Source organism: Aulonocara stuartgranti (assembly GCF_965226115.1).
Source record: "Aulonocara stuartgranti genome assembly, chromosome: 20".
NCBI lineage: Eukaryota > Metazoa > Chordata > Actinopteri > Cichliformes > Cichlidae > Aulonocara > Aulonocara stuartgranti.
The window spans coordinates 2,183,607-2,201,435 of NC_138956.1; the positions used below are offsets into that span (position 1 = coordinate 2,183,607).

General features: G+C 39.1%; 1 protein-coding gene across 1 annotated transcript; it reads right to left on the reverse strand.

Annotated features, from left to right (window-relative positions):
- Window positions 1-7,468: 7,468 nt before the first annotated feature.
- hoxc12a (homeobox C12a) lies at window positions 7,469-11,485 on the reverse strand. Its single transcript, XM_082518790.1, has 2 exons — window positions 10,820-11,485; window positions 7,469-9,735 (listed from the first exon to the last, which is right to left on the reverse strand). The coding sequence occupies exons 1-2, from the start codon at window positions 11,406-11,408 to the stop codon at window positions 9,497-9,499; spliced, it is 828 nt and encodes a 275-aa protein (XP_082374916.1). The 5' UTR covers window positions 11,409-11,485; the 3' UTR covers window positions 7,469-9,496.
- Window positions 11,486-17,829: the final 6,344 nt, after the last annotated feature.

Consider the following 17,829-nt stretch of genomic DNA (forward strand, 5'->3'; position numbering starts at 1 on the left):
TTCACCAGGATGTCGACATTCATCCGTGCGTGACAGACAGGGACGTGTTCCTCGAACTTTAAAAAAAATTCCAATAAAATGAATTGTTTGGAGAAAAGATGCGCCTGCGTGTGATTTCCTGCGTCATTGTAAACTTTTAATTGTACTGTTGAGGGCCATCTCAGAATCTTTATAGACTAACTGATACTATCTCAAGGTGAAATTAATATGATGGCCCATTGTTTATGATTATAGGCTGCTTCCTAAACGCTGCAATATACTCTCAAATTATTACCCAATTTTCCAATAACACAATATCGTCCTGTTGCAGTATCTTCGGGGACACCTGTGTTGCTATACATATATAAATTCAAAGAAAGTTAGTGACTTCGGTGATTCCCGACAGCAATGGGAAGAAGAAGCAACATCATCCGACCTCAAGCATTGGAAGTGAGATTCCACTGCAGGCGAATTTGTGAAAACGTGGCAATGGCATTAGCTTGTTTACTACCCCTACAGACAAAAGGTTGCCTCACATGATGCATCCTGAATCCAAGTACAAAGAAAGCAGACAGCTGTCCAGACACAGCACTTGAATTTGACCACTAAAATCCTCTCTACGTCCACCATAAAACTGCGAATGGCTGTAGTAACGCTAAATCCCTTTGTTCCATAGAAAACCATAAACGCTGAGAATGAGAGGAATTTGGATTTCAGGAAGTGGATATTGTGCAACCTTTCTACAAAGAGGCAGCGATATTAATTTCAGTTTGATTTTTTATTTATGTTTGGGGTTTTTTTTTTTTTTTACTTCGAGCCGTCAAACGCACTTAAGAAATATTTAAGAAATCTGGTCTTTTGTTCCACGAATATCGGAATAAAAGTTTCAAATCTGGCGTTTGGGACGTTTGCGAGGCAAAATATCTACTCAAAGTTACTCGGAATAAAATATACTGAGATAAGCAAAAAGAAAAAGACAATAAGAATTTATTTGTGATGCGTGAAGCCCGGCTGCTGTATTTATTTATTTTGTTTTTCTCATTAACAATGACAGCTCTGGAAATATTTGTGTAAACACACTGGCCCTGTGGCCTATATGGACACATGTTTGACACATGCTGCTCCATTACTGTTGTGCTGCTGTGCAGCAACAATAATAATTCCCGCATCAAAATGTCATTGCCAATATTAACACTATGAAATACATAGTGCACTGTGTGATTAAAAATAATAATAAAAATAAACCCGAGACTTGCATTTGAAGTTGAATTTCTAAAACCCGAAAAACCGCCATACTAATTGGCCTTGGCTGTAATAAGGGTTCTGAATTATGACATTTAAAATGCATCCTTGTGTGAGCATCGCTCTGATCATAATATCATCCAAGAAATAAAGAATAAATAATAATAATAAAAAACAATAAATAAAAACTCCAAACTTTCCTTTCAGCGGGCAATAACAGAATCGAGGCAGACAGTCCAAAACAATACTGGCAATTCATTTCTTCATCATAATCATTTCAATGATGCGTAATAGCCCGGCATAAATAAGTAATGCGAGGGTATGAATAAGCGATGCACTAATAAAATTTAAAGGTTAAAGCTGCTGATCTCGACAACAGAAACACTGAAAGGCTTCTCTGGACTCTGAAGTATTTCTACATTTAAACAAATGGAAAATGGCACTCCTGGTTGCATTTAAGTTGCGGTAATTGTCATAATATGGAAAAATATGACCAGCCAGCGTACATCACTTGGCAATATCCGCTTCCTGTGGGTTCAAACACTGACTGCTTTCACCTTGGTGCGCAAGGGGGGAGCCGGAGCAGAAATTCCGCTAGCAGTAGGACCCAGGAAAGTTTGATAAGGCTGCACCAAATGAGCAGGCAAAGCGTATGCAGAGTTTTAAAGCAAAATGGCCTGTATCCCAGATATGTCTCCTTATAATTCTAATTAAAAATAACTCAGACAATGAAAACATTTTAAGTGCACGTTCCAGTAGTCTTCAGACACAATGTTCAGTTTGGTGCTTTGCTAATACTCCCTTAAATATCACTGTCAAAGCACTGTTAGCTGTCTGAGGAATTTAAGCTATGTGTTGCTACCTAGCACCAAAATTACAGCTGTTAGCCTAGGCGTCACCTTCTTGTAAAAAAAGAAAGAAAGAAAGGGGTTGCGCCAAAGTGTCGATAAAGCCATTGCCAAAAGATACAAGTTTCACCACAGACACAGAGCTACACACACACACACACACACACACACACAAATACACAATGGGTGCAGTTTACCAGGACACTGCTCTACAGTTAGCTGAAGTCAAGGCTAAATGTGGGAAGCCTGCGTAATCATATTACTGTCCCCTCATGGCCTAGATAAGTTTAATTGGATGTAAGCCGGGCAGTTAAACTTCCCTGTATGAGCTGTGAAGAGTTCCAGGCAACACTAAAGAGGCTTGTTTTTCTTGTCTCTCTCTCTCTCACTCTTTTTTCTTTTTTTAAACTAAGATCTTCGTGAGTGCACCTAGCGTAAAGCGTTTGTGGTGACAACAATAGCTGACAAGATAAGGCTGTGTGTTGCTGTTACATTTAGAGCAATCTCCAGAGTGTATTTCACTTTCAACCACAAGGACATAAAGCTTTCACAACAATGTGTTAACGCTCTTTTTTATTAGAAGTATTAAATGATTGCACATCACAAGAAATCGCTCAGTATAGTGACTACTGGATTCAGCTCCCATGTGTTATTTCGACGCCCTAAAAAGCACAGAGAGAGAGAAAGAGAGAGAGACCTGGAAACCATTTAAGCAGAGGAACAGTGAAGCGAGTCTATCTGAACAAATTCTAGAGGAACTAAACGTGAGCTTCTATTTGTGTTTTGCTAGAGGGACACTCGGCTTCACGGTTAATACTATTCTACAAAAGTCAGAATAAAGAGCATTTTATTTGAAGAGCCTACTTGAGGCTATGGTCTGTCACATGCTGATGTATTTAGAAGGATATTTTTAGGCTCGGCGTGCACTGGAATCTTCTATTTACTAGAGTTAATCTTCTAAAATACCTAAATTATCTTTTTTTTTTTAAATCACATCACATAATAAGAAGGGGCATTTAAAAGGTGAAGAAATGAATAAATACGTTTTCTTTTCTTTCCTTTTTTTTTTTACCGCGCTTACGATATTACGCATTGGACGGACCCAAGCGTGACGCATGTGTTTATTTTGAATTTGCTAACTTAGAGATAATGCATTTTGTTTGGTTTCGTCATATTTTGACATAACTCAACTTTAGTGTAATAATTATACTATTTTCTTTTCTTTTTTTTCAAGCGTTACAAGGAAATTCCTGAGGTTATTGTTTTGTTTTGTTTTTAATATTTGATCTAATCTTTTCTGATGTTACCAAGCCCAAATGAGAAAATGTACATATCCACGCATACAGCAGGGTAATCGTGATAAAGTTTTGAACGTTAATGCAAACTGAGATACTGGTGGCTGATTTCTGCGTGGGTGTCAAAAGTCGGTTTTGTTTGCGTTAGTCTTGCGAAAAATGGTTCAGTATGCCCAAACTAAAAGCGACGAGTTTCCTGCTGTCATCTCAGATGTGCTTGAAATACTTGCTTAAACTTAGTGCTAGCTAATGTTGTGTTAGCTCTGATATATGTTTGCTTTTTAAGGAGCCCTTACATTTACACCGTGCCAATGCATATAAAATAATAGACGGTAATATAGCTGAAGCTACACCACACATGACTTGAACCAACGCTGATCAAACTTGAACAGGTGACGCAAAAATTTTCACCATGTATGAAACAGTTAATGCAGTTCCATGCTTGCATACTTGACCTTCAGTGGGCACTTTAAGGCCCTTGGAAAGAGTCGCCCTTGGAAAGACAAGTCCTCTATCAAAAATACGGAATGCCAATTAAAAACGCCTTAAGTGTCCTCGTCAGAGAGAAAATCAAACAATTTGTCAAGAAAAATGAAAGAAAGTTCAATCAAAATACCGGCATTATATAGCGCCATACTGCATAAACACGAGCTGACCAGCGCTGTGCACAATGTTTACATTCTTTATATTATTGCGAAAATATAACATAAAGCCCTGCCGTGATAATACAACTGGCTGATCGAGAAACATTACAATGATTTCAATCGATTCTGAAATGTTTTGCCTTTCTTTACACCAGGGACAACTGGTCTAAAAGGAATTCGGCTCTTTTGAGAGAGCAATGAAACCTTCACACCCCGTATTAAGGGCTGTTGGAGGCGCGATGCTATTGAAAAACAAATTGATACGGGCGTGCATTTCAGAAAAAAAGCAGCTAGTGGCGAACTCATTTCAAATCATGTCAAAATCAATATATAATAGTTCTGAAAGACGTAAAACGATATAGATCTCTTACGTTGAGCATCCTACCTATCTTCTCTTTATCACATTAACAGTCTCCTTTAAAACACACACATTCACACTCACGCACGTCCACACACTCCACACTCCCCCTCTGCCACACACTTTAGTAGGAATAACAGAGCTTTCTATTTCTCAGGCCAGCTTTGTACCATAAACGACAGTGGGGTGACGGGGGACGTAGACCACACTCCACACAAGTTCTCTGCGAAGGGCACTGTGAAGCTCAGTGACCTTTGGGACGCGGAGACAGGCTGCCATAAACAGATTTAGCCAGTCTCAAAGTCAAAAGTGCTCAAGAGCTGTGAAAGACCTATTGTAAAACCCTGCAACGCCAAATATCACCAGATTGTCTGGAAACGCAAAGCATATCTTTGATTGTTTTTGGTTTTTTTAAACTCATCATTTTGTAGAAAGGGAATTCGATCACTTTAGAATGCAGACAAGACATGTAAAGGCAAACTAAAATTAGATATTACGCAGTAATCATTTTTAGCCTTAGAAGAACAGAGTGGCAGGTAATGGCGTCGTGAACTGGTGTTTCCGGACGTGGAAAACCTTCCAAGCAATGATAAAGTGAAGCAAAGATCCTCTGTCTAAATAAACAAGTTACAAAAAGTAATAAATAATATTAACAGATAACTCTGGCTTGAAGTTCAAGTTAAAATTCCGTGTTCGGCATTTGATTCGACACAGTTCAAAGGCTTGATTGTCAAGTTAACGAGTCCCAAAAAAATCCAACCATTTCACAAATGACGCATTGAACTAGCCTCTAAATACACACGAGTGTTTGTGTCATTTAGTCATGACACTAATCGCATTCACGCTGTGCTGAAAGTAGACTTGTTTGGGTGCTTAGTCTAATTACGTAGCTGTCAAAATACATTCGAATTAAGGTGTCATGCAAATTGTTGCTGCTGTGAATTGCACTTTACTCTTTCTTTGTTAAGTGAGCGTTAATCTACCGCAGTTTGTTACAAACCATGGATCCTGGTTCATATCTATTGCTTCTCGCCCTCGTTTTCATGTCAATAGGTTCTTTTGCGGGTTATAGAAGCAGATCCATGGAACCTTAATGAGTTTCTGCCAGTGTTGTCAGCGCTTCATGACAGGTTTTTCTGACTCCTTCTAAAATATATATTTGTATATTTGTAACATAGTATGGCCACGGAGGTTTGCGATTAAACAAAAAGCAAGAAAGACGATTGTGCTTTTTCCGTATGCCATTCTCTTCTTACCAATTTAACAAGGCAACGCACAAACATAAGATACAATTTTATCTCCTTTCATGGTCAACAACGCGTTTGATGACCTGAAAAGGCTGGAGCTGTTATGAACGACGTCCTCTCGGTGATCAAATTCAATAAAGCCACTTTAAGATCGCCTGGCATTATTTCATAGTCTTAGTTAATTATTGCAACAAATACTAGGTGCGCTTAACGAGTAATGTTTTGCATCAGATTGGCGTCGCTTTGTGGATATGATGCACTGTGTATTCATTAAAACATACACGGACACATGTGTGTTGTCATCGCTGCGTAAAAAGGAAAATATGTGAATATTACGCACTGCTTTCTTGTTTTAAAGGTAAAGAAATGATTAAAATTCAGTTGCCGTGATATATCGAAACGATTTCAAATGTAGATTTTGCTTAGGCCTACCGTTTTATCAGGTAGGCCAAAGCAAAATCAACATGATGCCAGCATGTGTCTTTCATTTACGCCTTCCCTTGAAGTGTCATGTATTTAAATCCATAAACAATTGGAGAAGTGTTAATTACATTTACTAGGGTTACTTAAAAAATCAGCATTTAGATTTTTGTTTTCGTATCCGCACATACATCGTGCCCTTTTTGAAGCAGTGTGTACAGACAACCTCACGGAGGACCGTACAGCCGTTATATTTATTAAATCATATGTAGCACATAAAAGTACAAAAATAATTCTGAATTGATGAAAATACTAGAAAGGCTTTTGTTGCGGTTTAAGATCCGCCTAACTAAGGAAGGTGGTTGTCGGTATTAAGGTAAACAGACACACATATCAGCTTCTTTTACTTGCGTAAACAGCAATATGATATAGCTCCGGTAACACTCCTGCAAGACTTTTATCAACTCAAAATAAACGTTTCGAAATTTCAAAAGCTCGCTGATATATCTTAAATCATAAATATCCGAGGCAATAGTTAATCGAACACCAAGGGGATTGTGCCAAGCAATGAGCTCACGCAATCTTACATTTGTACATGTATGCCTGATCACGCACAGACCAAGTCAGGAATGTCATTCAGTCAGGCGGCTGCAAGGAGCAGACGTTCACAGTTCACTGAAATGGCAACATCTGATTCCAAATGCAGACAGCACAGCAGTTTCCAGTGAACATAGCCTACTTCACCATAACTCAGACTGCAAACTGTTGAAGACTGCGTGCATGTTATAATAAACTTTACTTTGATATATAATTATCACACTTATAAATCCGCACTGCAAGGCAGAAGATGGGATACACAAGGAAAAGGCAGTCCAAAGGGCTCGACTATATGGAGCACTGGGGTGTAACCCCATTACTGCTTTACAGAGCTATTGCGTGTTTAGCTGCGCCGTTATAGGCTTGTAGCATACCAGTGACATTGATTAGGTCGAACTTCAAGAGAAACCACAAGGACGGAAAAGGGAATTTTACTTTAAACCAGTCTAGGTGTTTTGTAGTTGTTGTTGTGTCCCAGGCTTTATAAACACAATATTCAGTGTTAGTTTAAAATATGCACCTGGATGCAATTTTGCATTTTTACCTATTTGTCTATAACCTACCTTTGCATCTGTTGCGGCAACAATAAAATAAATAAATAAATGGGCTCTATTTTCTTACGTTTCACAGCATGTGTAATTAATGTGCCAACAAAACACTCTTTCAAATGCTTTCAAATGTCCTATTAATGTTCAAATCTTTATTTCAGTGTGGTGGACGCGTGTAGCTTTTAAACCGTGTTACAGGTCACGTCCAATAAAATAATCCCCACAGTTATCATTGGTGTTGAAGCAGAAAATTCAGATAAGCAACATAATAACAGGCTAATACCAGTAACCTTTTCAATACTGTGTTTTATTGAAGACCTTACGCATATACATTCATATCATTATTACTTTTACAAGACAACGTAGCAATCCTTACAAGCGCAAAGAAAGGAATGCAATCGGAGTGACATAAAATAACGATAATAAACAACTACTACAGTGAAACGTCGTTTTTTTAAATGTCATGAATGGTAAAACAATAATAATAATAATAATAATGATGATAATAATATTAAAAAAATAAAAACATTTGTAAAATTTTAAAAAATTAAACAAACCTTACATACCATTTCTTACCATTCTTGACACTATACACTTTTGGCCTACATTTCCAGCCCTTACAACCACAAATAGGCTATAGCCTATGGAATGCGATATTGTTACAAGACGGTCAATAACATAAAGCACTAGCCTATTACATAGCGATAAGGCCTCCTCAAATAGGATGCAAATACCAACATATGTCATTTCATTGAACAAAGTTGTACACAAGTACAGGGTAAAGAAAGGGGCAACACTGAGCACATTGCAAAAAGCAAGTACATTAATAGGTCTAATAGACCGTCCTCCCTCTCTAATAATAATTCTAGTAATAATAATTCTAATAATAATAATAATAATAATACTAATACATTCTTTGAAGACGTTTGAGTCCAAAAAGTTTTAGTTTGTTGGCATTTGTTTGGAAGAAAAAATATAAAAGTCACCTACAGAAAAAGTATCCTGCAGAACATGACTTATGATTATTTCACATCAATAACATGCTGAGAACATTTCACTGCTATAGCTTACTCGTTGTACATGACGGATAATGCACTGCATTCACTCTGAATTAAGGGAGCACACACATAAGCCTATGATTACATTTTTTTTATTCTACATATTGATTAAAAAAAAATCATAAGCACCGAGTTTCTGAAATGCGCTTTCCCCAAAAAACAACTTATTCTCCCGCTGTTGCGAGTTTAGGCGGGTCCCTCGCTGTAACCGAGTTGGCCTTGAACACAGTTGTGTAGTACTGTTCAATCTTTCCATTACAGGTCCTCGCTAGTTCATTGTAAAATACACTTTTTTTGACTGGTACAGTCTGGACTTAAACTTTTTATAGCAGCTCAAACCCGTTTTCTAACGGTGACCTCACTAAACGAAAGAAACGCAACCCATGCAGGATTCAGTGGTTGATGTTAAGACACGTAAAAAAGCAATAAAAGTAGGGGTGAAAGTGGAAAATACCTTCAGAAATCTATTTGCACATGAACAAAGTCATGGCAATCAATTTTCAATGCGCAGTCATAAAAACATTGATATGAATTACACTGCGGTTTTAGTTCTCGCCTCCTCACGCAGACTCCCAGACTTCCAGATCTGCCGCCCGTGACCGTGAACGTGCCCATAAACGTGGCGAAAACTATGGAGACAAGATAAAGGCGTTGTTCCTCTTGCCTAACAAAGTATGGCATGTGGAGGTAAAGGCGACCGAAACCGAGATTCTTCTTTATCACTTCATAACTTCAGACATTTCTTTTTGCACTGATTCGCCCCAGTCAGGCTTCCCTGTCTGACTTCAGTATTATTTTTAGGCCTATTTCGAGGGCTCGCCGACTCTCCCGCCTTATTTTCTCTGACTAAAACGGTAACAATCCTGATGTCGTCACTATGTGTCAACCGAAAAGATGTTACACTAAAGACACATTTAGGCCGTACACTAATGTCATGACAGATCGGGATAAAGTAAAACACACGCACACAAACACATTCTCACAGCTTCTTCTGTGCGATTATACCAAAACGTGAAGACTCACTGACGTGTATAGCTTTGGATGCCAGGCAGCGGCTTGTTTAGGGTTTTTGCAACCCGCACCTTTGATATAAAAATATTAGAAATAAAGTAGGGTAATAAATGCTTGCAATGTAAAAGATGGGTAGATGGTTGCATGCACTAAAAGAAGACCTAAGGGAGCGTAGAAGGCTTGGCTTTTTCTTCTCTTTTTTTTTCTTTTTCTTTTTTACTGCCTATCGATTCACCTTCTGCCGCATCTCTAAAAGTAGGCCAAAGCTTGCTCCCTCAGCATGAGTCTCTTCTTCTTCATCCTGCGGTTCTGGAACCAGATCTTGACTTGTTGGTCACTGAGGTTCAGACGATCGGAGAGTTCCCTCCGCCGCTGCCTGGTGATGAATTCGTTCAGCATAAATTCACCTTCTAACTCAGCCAGCTGAAGCTTGGAATAAGGTTTGCGCTTCTTTCTGGTCCGAGTGTGCATCGGGTACCACGGGGCACCTGGAGAAGAGGGGAGAAGAGGGGAGCACACAGTGGATTAGTCACCACGGTTGCAAAATCACGGTCACCTCCAAGGTTATGGGGAACCTACTGGGGCATCAGCTGTCCAAGTCAAGTTGCCTCTCTAGTTAAGTCAGTATGCAATGCGCCATGTTAGAGCAAACCTGTTAAATAGCATTGTGATAAGGCGCTTTTCTAAATATGTGTATATGTAAATAAATGTATTATTTTGGTTTAGCTGGAGTAAGCTGATGTGATTTGCTAAACATCCATGATGTGGGGCTTGTGCTTTATCTTAAACTGAGAAAACGAATGCCCCTGGAAGCTGTCATTCCCTGCACATGTACCACGAATTTGTTTTGGTCTCTGACTCAAATCCCAATATTTGTAAATCAGGACTTGTCCAGTTTCGTTTCATTTTTGTTCCCCACGTATAAAAAAAAATCAGCCACCTTTATGGAGCCCACCAATATACCGCGGTTTGTGTCACAGGAAGTTTTATTGTTGCAGTTAAAGCAGCATTAACGTGGTAATTGAGCCGTGCTTGCAAATACCCCGTACTTATTTGCGACTTTCAAAGCATATTAAATGACTCCTGAGTCTACAGCGACAGAGATTAATTCGGTTTACGAGTCATTAAAAAGAAAACTGTCTCTATTCGATGCAGTCAACCAAAGCGACTCACTTCTTTAAATCACTGCACTGATCTGTGTGAGTGCGAACAAAATAGACCAAAGTCAACCGTTTATATGTCTAAGTAACAGAACCTCGCCTGAGCTATAAAAAATAGAAGGCGGAACTGAATTGTTTACTCAAACGCTGCTTGTGATATGGATTGTTGGGGGTTATCGCTAACTGTACACACACACATGGCGCATGGAGTATTTTAGGGCAACCCCTAGTGGCGTTTGCACACCACGCAAGTACCCTGCAGGCTAACCTAAGCTGCATGTTGTGCATCAAGATAACGAGCTCTAATGACGGTTTAATACGGTAAATGTACGCTGTGCGCAGCCTGTTCTTTCTTATAAATAATGTGAAGGTGCGATTGTGAGAACTGTGGTTAAAAACAAAATACGCTCACCTCCGCCTGCGGCTATGTTGCTGGAATGGCTTCCCGGTGACACCAGGGTCTGTGTGTCGCTGGATGAAGGCTTGCTGCCCTCGTTGAGCAGAGAGGAGCTGGAATCGGACTCCATTGACTGACAGGATGGCGGGTCTTGCGTTAGCTGCTCGGTCCCATAATCGTATTTAGAAAAGGCAGCCGTGCTGCCAATTCCACTGTGCATCCCGTGGTCAGATGCTAGGGATGATGTGTCTCTCGCCCTATCCTCTCGTTTGAGACTGCTGCCACCTGAACAGGTCTCCCTATTCCCGTTGCCATTGTTGTAATAGCATTTGCCTTCCTCTGGTCTGGTAATTTCACACGACCGATTGAAGGAAGGGTTAATAGACACGGGGCTGCTAAAGTAGGATTGAGAGTATCCATTGCACGGCTCCGAAGGATTCCACGGGAGGGAGCAAACGTTGTCCCTTCTCGGGTACGAGAGAGACGGTAGCCCCGCCAGTTGTCCCCCTGAGGCTCTAAAATTCGGAAAGTAAAATGTGTCTCCAGTGTGGATGTTTACCAAAGGTCCCACAAACCCTGGATTAAGGAGATTATGCTCGCCCATTTCCGCGGGCCCGACCAACAGCTTCTAGTTTATTGCAATCTGACATTTAACGTAGTTAAACCTGGAGGAGCGCCTGATTGGTCATTCTCAGACCACGTGTCCAGGCTAAGTTCTGCTACACATGGTACCACCCACTTGGTCCATCTCAGACAAAACAAAACATTAACTTCTGTATTACTGAGGTTTATATGCTTTTTAAAAATACTATAAACCTTTTATTAAAAATGTAGAATCTTGTTTTTGCTCACTCGAGCAACGCCGCGTCCAAAAGGAGCCCAGACTGTTTCTCCTTTTACACTCGTGGAACTGTCCATGGCCTCGTTTAATATCTTTATAAGCTGGCAAAAGTTTTTTAAATGCTATTTCTTATGAAAACTATTTTTTCTTGAAGGAGAGGGTGCATATGACATCTTGTTTTCTAGCAAATTATGGTCGAATTCCGTGTCATATAAAGCTGTGATGTCCCAATTTTACAAGCTTGTTTTAAGAAAAGACTGATGCTCATTGCCGCACTCTACTCATATTTACAGTAACGGGGTCAGCAGGTTGAAGCCACTGGCTCTGTAAAGGAGGACGATATTCTACAAGGTTACTTTAAGAGGGTATATTTCACATAATATTCTCTAGTACACCTCACACGAACAACTTTAACAGATACCACCAATAAACGTTCGCAGCCAAACTCTGGTGGGATTGTTATACCTCTCACAATTCTTTTATATGAATTTTACAAGATATCAGAGGGCCCTTAGCTGATTCAATCAGCCGAGAGTCTCTCTGCTTTATAACGCACTAATTAGTTGATTTGTGGATGCAGCTCGGAAGACACTGAACAAATATGAGATATTCTGTGATACCGTCATCCTATTTTCTGACAAAAGCGCTCTGTTTACGCACGCACACACACACACGCAAACTTTTCAGAGTCCGCCAAAGTGCAGTTTCTTTCAAAAATAATAATTAAAAAAATCACTATCATATGCACGTGATTTAGGTATTCTGCAAACAGCTGGCCCAACTATTTCTAATGTGGTCCGTGGTCATCAAATGACCATAATCCTCGTACATATTCTTATAAGTGATCCATGGCTTTTGCATTCCCCTCAAGGATACACAGGCTTCTTATTCTTGAAAATAAATAAATAAATCTAAGAAGACTGCACAGTCGTTTAAACTCTTTCAGTATTATACGAGTCCAGCAACAGTTTATTGCAATCGCCCTGAAAATTCAAATTTTGCTACCACCACCACTACCAAAAATCAATTTATATAATTACTAAAGTTGTCATAATCCAGTCTCCGCTTATTTCAATCAAGGTGGTTTAAAAAGTCCGACGACATATATTTAAAAAAAAAAATCATAGCTATAACATAGCCCACTTATGTCATCGTCAGCCTACTCAAGTTCACGACACAAGGTGGGATGAACTTGATGTTGAACTTTAATACTCCATTAAAATAAAGGAATAGATATGAGGTTCAGCAAACTGCAGTATGTATTGTGAGAGTTGATATCTCCATTAAATTTAAAGATATATAATCCGTATATTTGATAATGCACCGAATTCCATGTTGCTTATTAAAAACAAATGTAAAAATATCAGCCTTGTTAACATAGCACCAAGAAAAGAAAATCTGTTGTAAAGGTCCAAATATAAAATACATTAATATTCCCTTTATTTATTGACAGCAGCACTATGAATTTATGCATTAACAGAAATGCGCCGGCTTACAGAAGCCTGCACATGCGTGCTGAATGTCGCTAGTTGCCAATTAGAAATTTGCCAATGAGGTGTTATGTGAGAACATTAGCATTCACCTAAACACTGGTTTGGGAACGATTTGCAAGTCAGCCGATATCTGATAGCTGTGTCCGTAACTTGTGACCATGTATCCAATCTAACCGAAAGGCACCGGGCCTCGCTCTAGCCTTAAATAGAAAGAACAAATATCAAATGTTTAAACTGGAGAAGCTCTTGGGGATCTGTCGGGGTTTATCTCTCTCCCTTGGTCTCACTGCCTCTCCTATCACTGCACATTCTTGCATCTAGTTAGGGAGTCTCGCAATGCAGCACAACATCAATCCAGTATAATATCTTAGGCCTCGGTCTTATGAAAAGCATTTGGGTGCCTCGCTATCACTTCACAGCTTCTCATGTTATTATAACAGTTGACAAAAGCAAAACAGCACAGTGTGATGTTTACAACAAAATGTCCCGGACGTCCATGCGTTAAGTAATGTGCAGGCTTAAGTCGCCACTTTACCTCGGAGAAAGAGGCCATGTGTTGCGCCTCCTTGCCTCGTCTCTCCACGCCTCTGATCCAAAGTATCCCACAGATCCGGATTTCACGTGCAAACAACTGCACGTCTGTTCTGTGCATCTTTAGCTCGACGATGATGTCATATGTGACCGTGGGCTATAGGCCTTGTGCTCTAGCATAACGAAAATCTATTATTTAAAATAAAGAACTTAAAGCATATAGCACTGTCAAGGTCACTGTCTAGTACACTGTCTGCTCGATATTGAAAACAGTCTCGTGCAATCCCCTGGTCCCTGTCCAGACAGGGCAATAGCCTAAACAAAGGGCTTTTCTTCCCCTTTTCTCTCTTTGATTCTCGGCAGGCAGGTTGCCACAGTTATAGCTATGTGCAACCCCTTAAAAGCCTCCTTCAAGAAAAACTAACCACCAAGGGAAGTATAAGGAACCACAAAGTGGTAACGTTTTAGATTAAATGTTTTGGAAGAGCTTTTTTGGTTTGTTTGTTTGTTTGTTTGTTTGTTTACAGCAACACACTATGTTTTATGCGGTTTTCTTGCAAAAATAACTATATGCATTCTTTTGATAAAATACGAATTCTGCTACTTATATCTCTAAGAACAGCGCATATCATTCCGAGGGAAAATGATATTATTATTATTTTGAATTTCAAATTAAGGAAGCTAAAAAACAACCCAAATAGAATACGTATTCATTATAATTTAACCCGGAGATTGTTGTGTAAAAATTAAAAATTAAAAAATTCAAATACGCAAACTAAGGATCAATAGTAAAGCTTCACTTTATAGAAATCAATATCTGAACCTGACCGTCACTTTGTGCTCAGCTGTATCGAAAGAAACTGTCAAAAAATGTTAGACAAGAATATTTTTTCTTTGATTTCTTTATTTTATTAGCTGGATTAATTTTTAATCCAAACTTGACAACTTTAGTATCCTGTGCGCCTGTATAGTAAAATGTTTAATCAAAAAATTTGACTATAAAGTGTTAATTAACTAGGGCTGTTTATGACTATTAGAGTATGAATTTTCGAACAAAACTTGGCTTGTATGCCTAGCAAGATTTAATTCACTTGTAACATGTTTGAACAGTGTGCAACTTTTAAAAAATATGAAGTCGCCTTTTTTCCAGTGAGGTCAACAAATAAATGCATAAATAAATAAAACAACTAAACGCTGAAAGTCTCGGTAGCCTTCTGCGTCTTACATTGATCGAGCATATTATGCCTAGAATACATCAAATAACACATTTACATACATCAAATAATTTTGCACTGATGGTATAATATAAGGTTTAATTCAGACAGCAGTGCCCTTGCAAAATAACTAAGATAAAAATGGCATTCTGTCAGCTTTAAACGTCAGGCTTCAACTTTAAATGCTGACAGAAAACTTTCCTTTTTTAAAAATCTTTTTTACTTTAAAATAATTGGACAAAATGAAACAAAGGTAAGCTCCGTGTTCCGCAAATATTGTCAAAAGCACTGGAAAAAATGTCAACCAGGCGCTAAAACTAGACATGAACGAAAACACATTAAGAAAAATGCTGTTGCAACACTTCCTGATATTTTCCTCTGGTCACCACCAGAGGTTATCAGCCCCCTTTTTCATAGCTGACGGTGGCCTGCTGCTTTCACACCTCCACATACAGCAAAACGCAAGGGCTACTTTTTTCTTTTAGTTTTGAAGCAGTTTTGTATGGTTTAATATGCTGCATAATTCCCCGTTTGGCACATAAACTACTAATCTGGCTATTTAACATATTTGGCATAGATGTCGATTTGGGCCTAAAACTGAGCAGATGAAAAAAGGGGAACCGTGTAGCTTATTGCGACGCTGATACATTTACACATGAGTTTATGTACTGTACCATTTCTCGTTCTTCATATATGTATATGTAAAACGCTTTAAAAACATGGTTGTTACAGCATTATACACGCGTATGTTTTAAAGCGCATTTTCCGCTCGTTTCACTGCATTTTGCTGGTGTAGATTAGCCAATTTATGTGGCAAATTACTGGTCGGACTTTAAATACACAGCTAAAGAAAAAATACGTAGCGCATACTTTTGTTCTGAAACAAAATACATATAAACAGCTGTGCATTTTTACATATGAAAACGTTCACGTCGTCGCTGTACGAAGTGTAGCTCATCGACAGAAATAAACCACATTTAAAAATTAAGGTTATGCTTGTCACAGCATATTCTTCCTTACTTTTGTTTTTTCAGTGTACTTTTTTTTGAAAGCTACAAAATGTCCTAAAACAAAGTCCATGTAGGCCTACTGCCATATTAGGAAGAAAACAGCCGTACCTTTAATTGTTTTATTGTGGGCGACGTCGTATAATTATTTCCTCTTGCTGTGTAGGCAGTATGGCTGCTTGCTGAGGGTTACTGATGTTGGTGTGAGGCGTCAAAAGTTCTACCTGTCCTCCGTGGTCAATAACACACACACCTCATGATGAGTGCATGAAACCATTGGTGGTTTGGGAGGTACGGGCTAGAACAAGTACTTTTAGATGACTTCTTAAAAAAAGAGGGGGGGTGAAAGAAAAGAAAAAAACAACTGAGTCAAAATGTTAATGCACCGCTCTTAGAGATGGTCAGAGTCGCAGGTCAGAGGATATCGCTACACTTCCCCTTTTTATGTATTTATGGCATGTCATTAAGCCCGTCTGTCTAGACTGGGAAATAACACCTTGTTTGCCTACAAACAAACCGTCAGCAGTGGTGTCCAACCCCCTATTTATTATTCACAATCCGCTGTGATGTCAAGGTCAAAGTGACTGCATAGTCATGGTCAAGGGTAAATTAGAGGAGCCAGAACTTTCTACAGGGACTGAAAATCCAGGAAACGAACGAACAAAAGTTGAAATCTGGCGGCTTAGAGCCTCAAGTCTGACACAGCGCGCCAGAAATTGGCACATAAAGAAATGAAAGTGCACAGCAAAACTTAGACTAATGATCAATTCGGTTGGATTTGTTTGTTTGTTTTTTTAGGGATTAGCTTTAACGTTAGATTTAATATGAAAGGCCTCAGACGTAAAATGCTAAGACTAAAGAAAGGCACAGAAACCGTTTTCACGCTTTACATCTCACACGAAGAGTCATATACCTGGGTTTTAATTCAGATAAAACATTTAATCACAGACTTGATGTGGGCTAGTCACCAGGAGCTTAAAATAAACTGACCGCATCTTCAATTATTCTCAGGACACTCGTGTCTAACCGTTTATGTCCGCGTATTATTCTTCTCCCGTCATTTCCTGTTGCACAAGTAGCCTAGCCTAACTTACCTTTGAGAAATTCATGACTAAAGTCTGAATGTGAAACAAGTGGATGCGTGTAAAATACAACAAAACCTTCTCTTTAAACACATAAAAAACATGTACATAAACAAAACCACACAGACTTGTTGCATAATGTTGCCTTGGTGGGGAATTGTGTTTTTAGCGTCAGTGCGTAATTGACCTACTATTAAGACGCAGATAGACCGTGTGTGTGTGTGTGTGTGTGTGTGTGTGTGTGTGTGTGTGTGTGTGTGTGTGTGTGTGTGTGTGTGTGTGTGTGTGTGTGTGTGGCTGGGTGAAATGGCTTCTCAACTTAAATACAACTGCAACCTGTGTATAGGTTTACCTGGAACAACTCCGTACTGCAATTACAGCAGGCTCGAGCCTGTACACCGAATCCAGCGAAGGACTAAAACTACATTTACCAAAGCAAATGCTTTGCCTTTTAAATCTACTCAGGTTTTGTCAGTATGTTGGAAAATATTAATCAGCAAAATATGTTCTGAATAAATACTCTCAGTACAGATGGTGTCTAATTAAGACAATGTTTCTTGCCCTCTTAAAGGTTGCCGGTTTTTACGTTTCCGTTAGACCCACAACAAAACACTTTTGTACCTGTGGATGGAAAATAATAAGGATTGAAAATAATAACCCGCTAAATGTTCGCGTGAGAGCGGGTAGATAAGCCATTTGATTCGCTGAATGCCAGTTATTCTGAAACTTGAACGAATGCTAAATAACAGAAAAAAAATGCACTGCCTTTAACTTTGATGGAAATTGCGGTGGAATTTTGCGGTACAAACTTCATGAGCACATTTCTCCGTTTCTCAAAGCTGATCTATGTAAATAAA

Excerpts from the sequence above, each read along its gene's own strand:
- hoxc12a (XM_082518790.1), bottom strand. The coding sequence starts at position 11,408 with ATGGGCGAGCATAATCTCCTTAATCCAGGGTTTGTGGGACCTTTGGTA. Across the intron at positions 9,736-10,819 it reads CAACATAGCCGCAGGCGGAG|GTGCCCCGTGGTACCCGATG; the intron begins GTGAGCGTATTT and ends CCTCTTCTCCAG.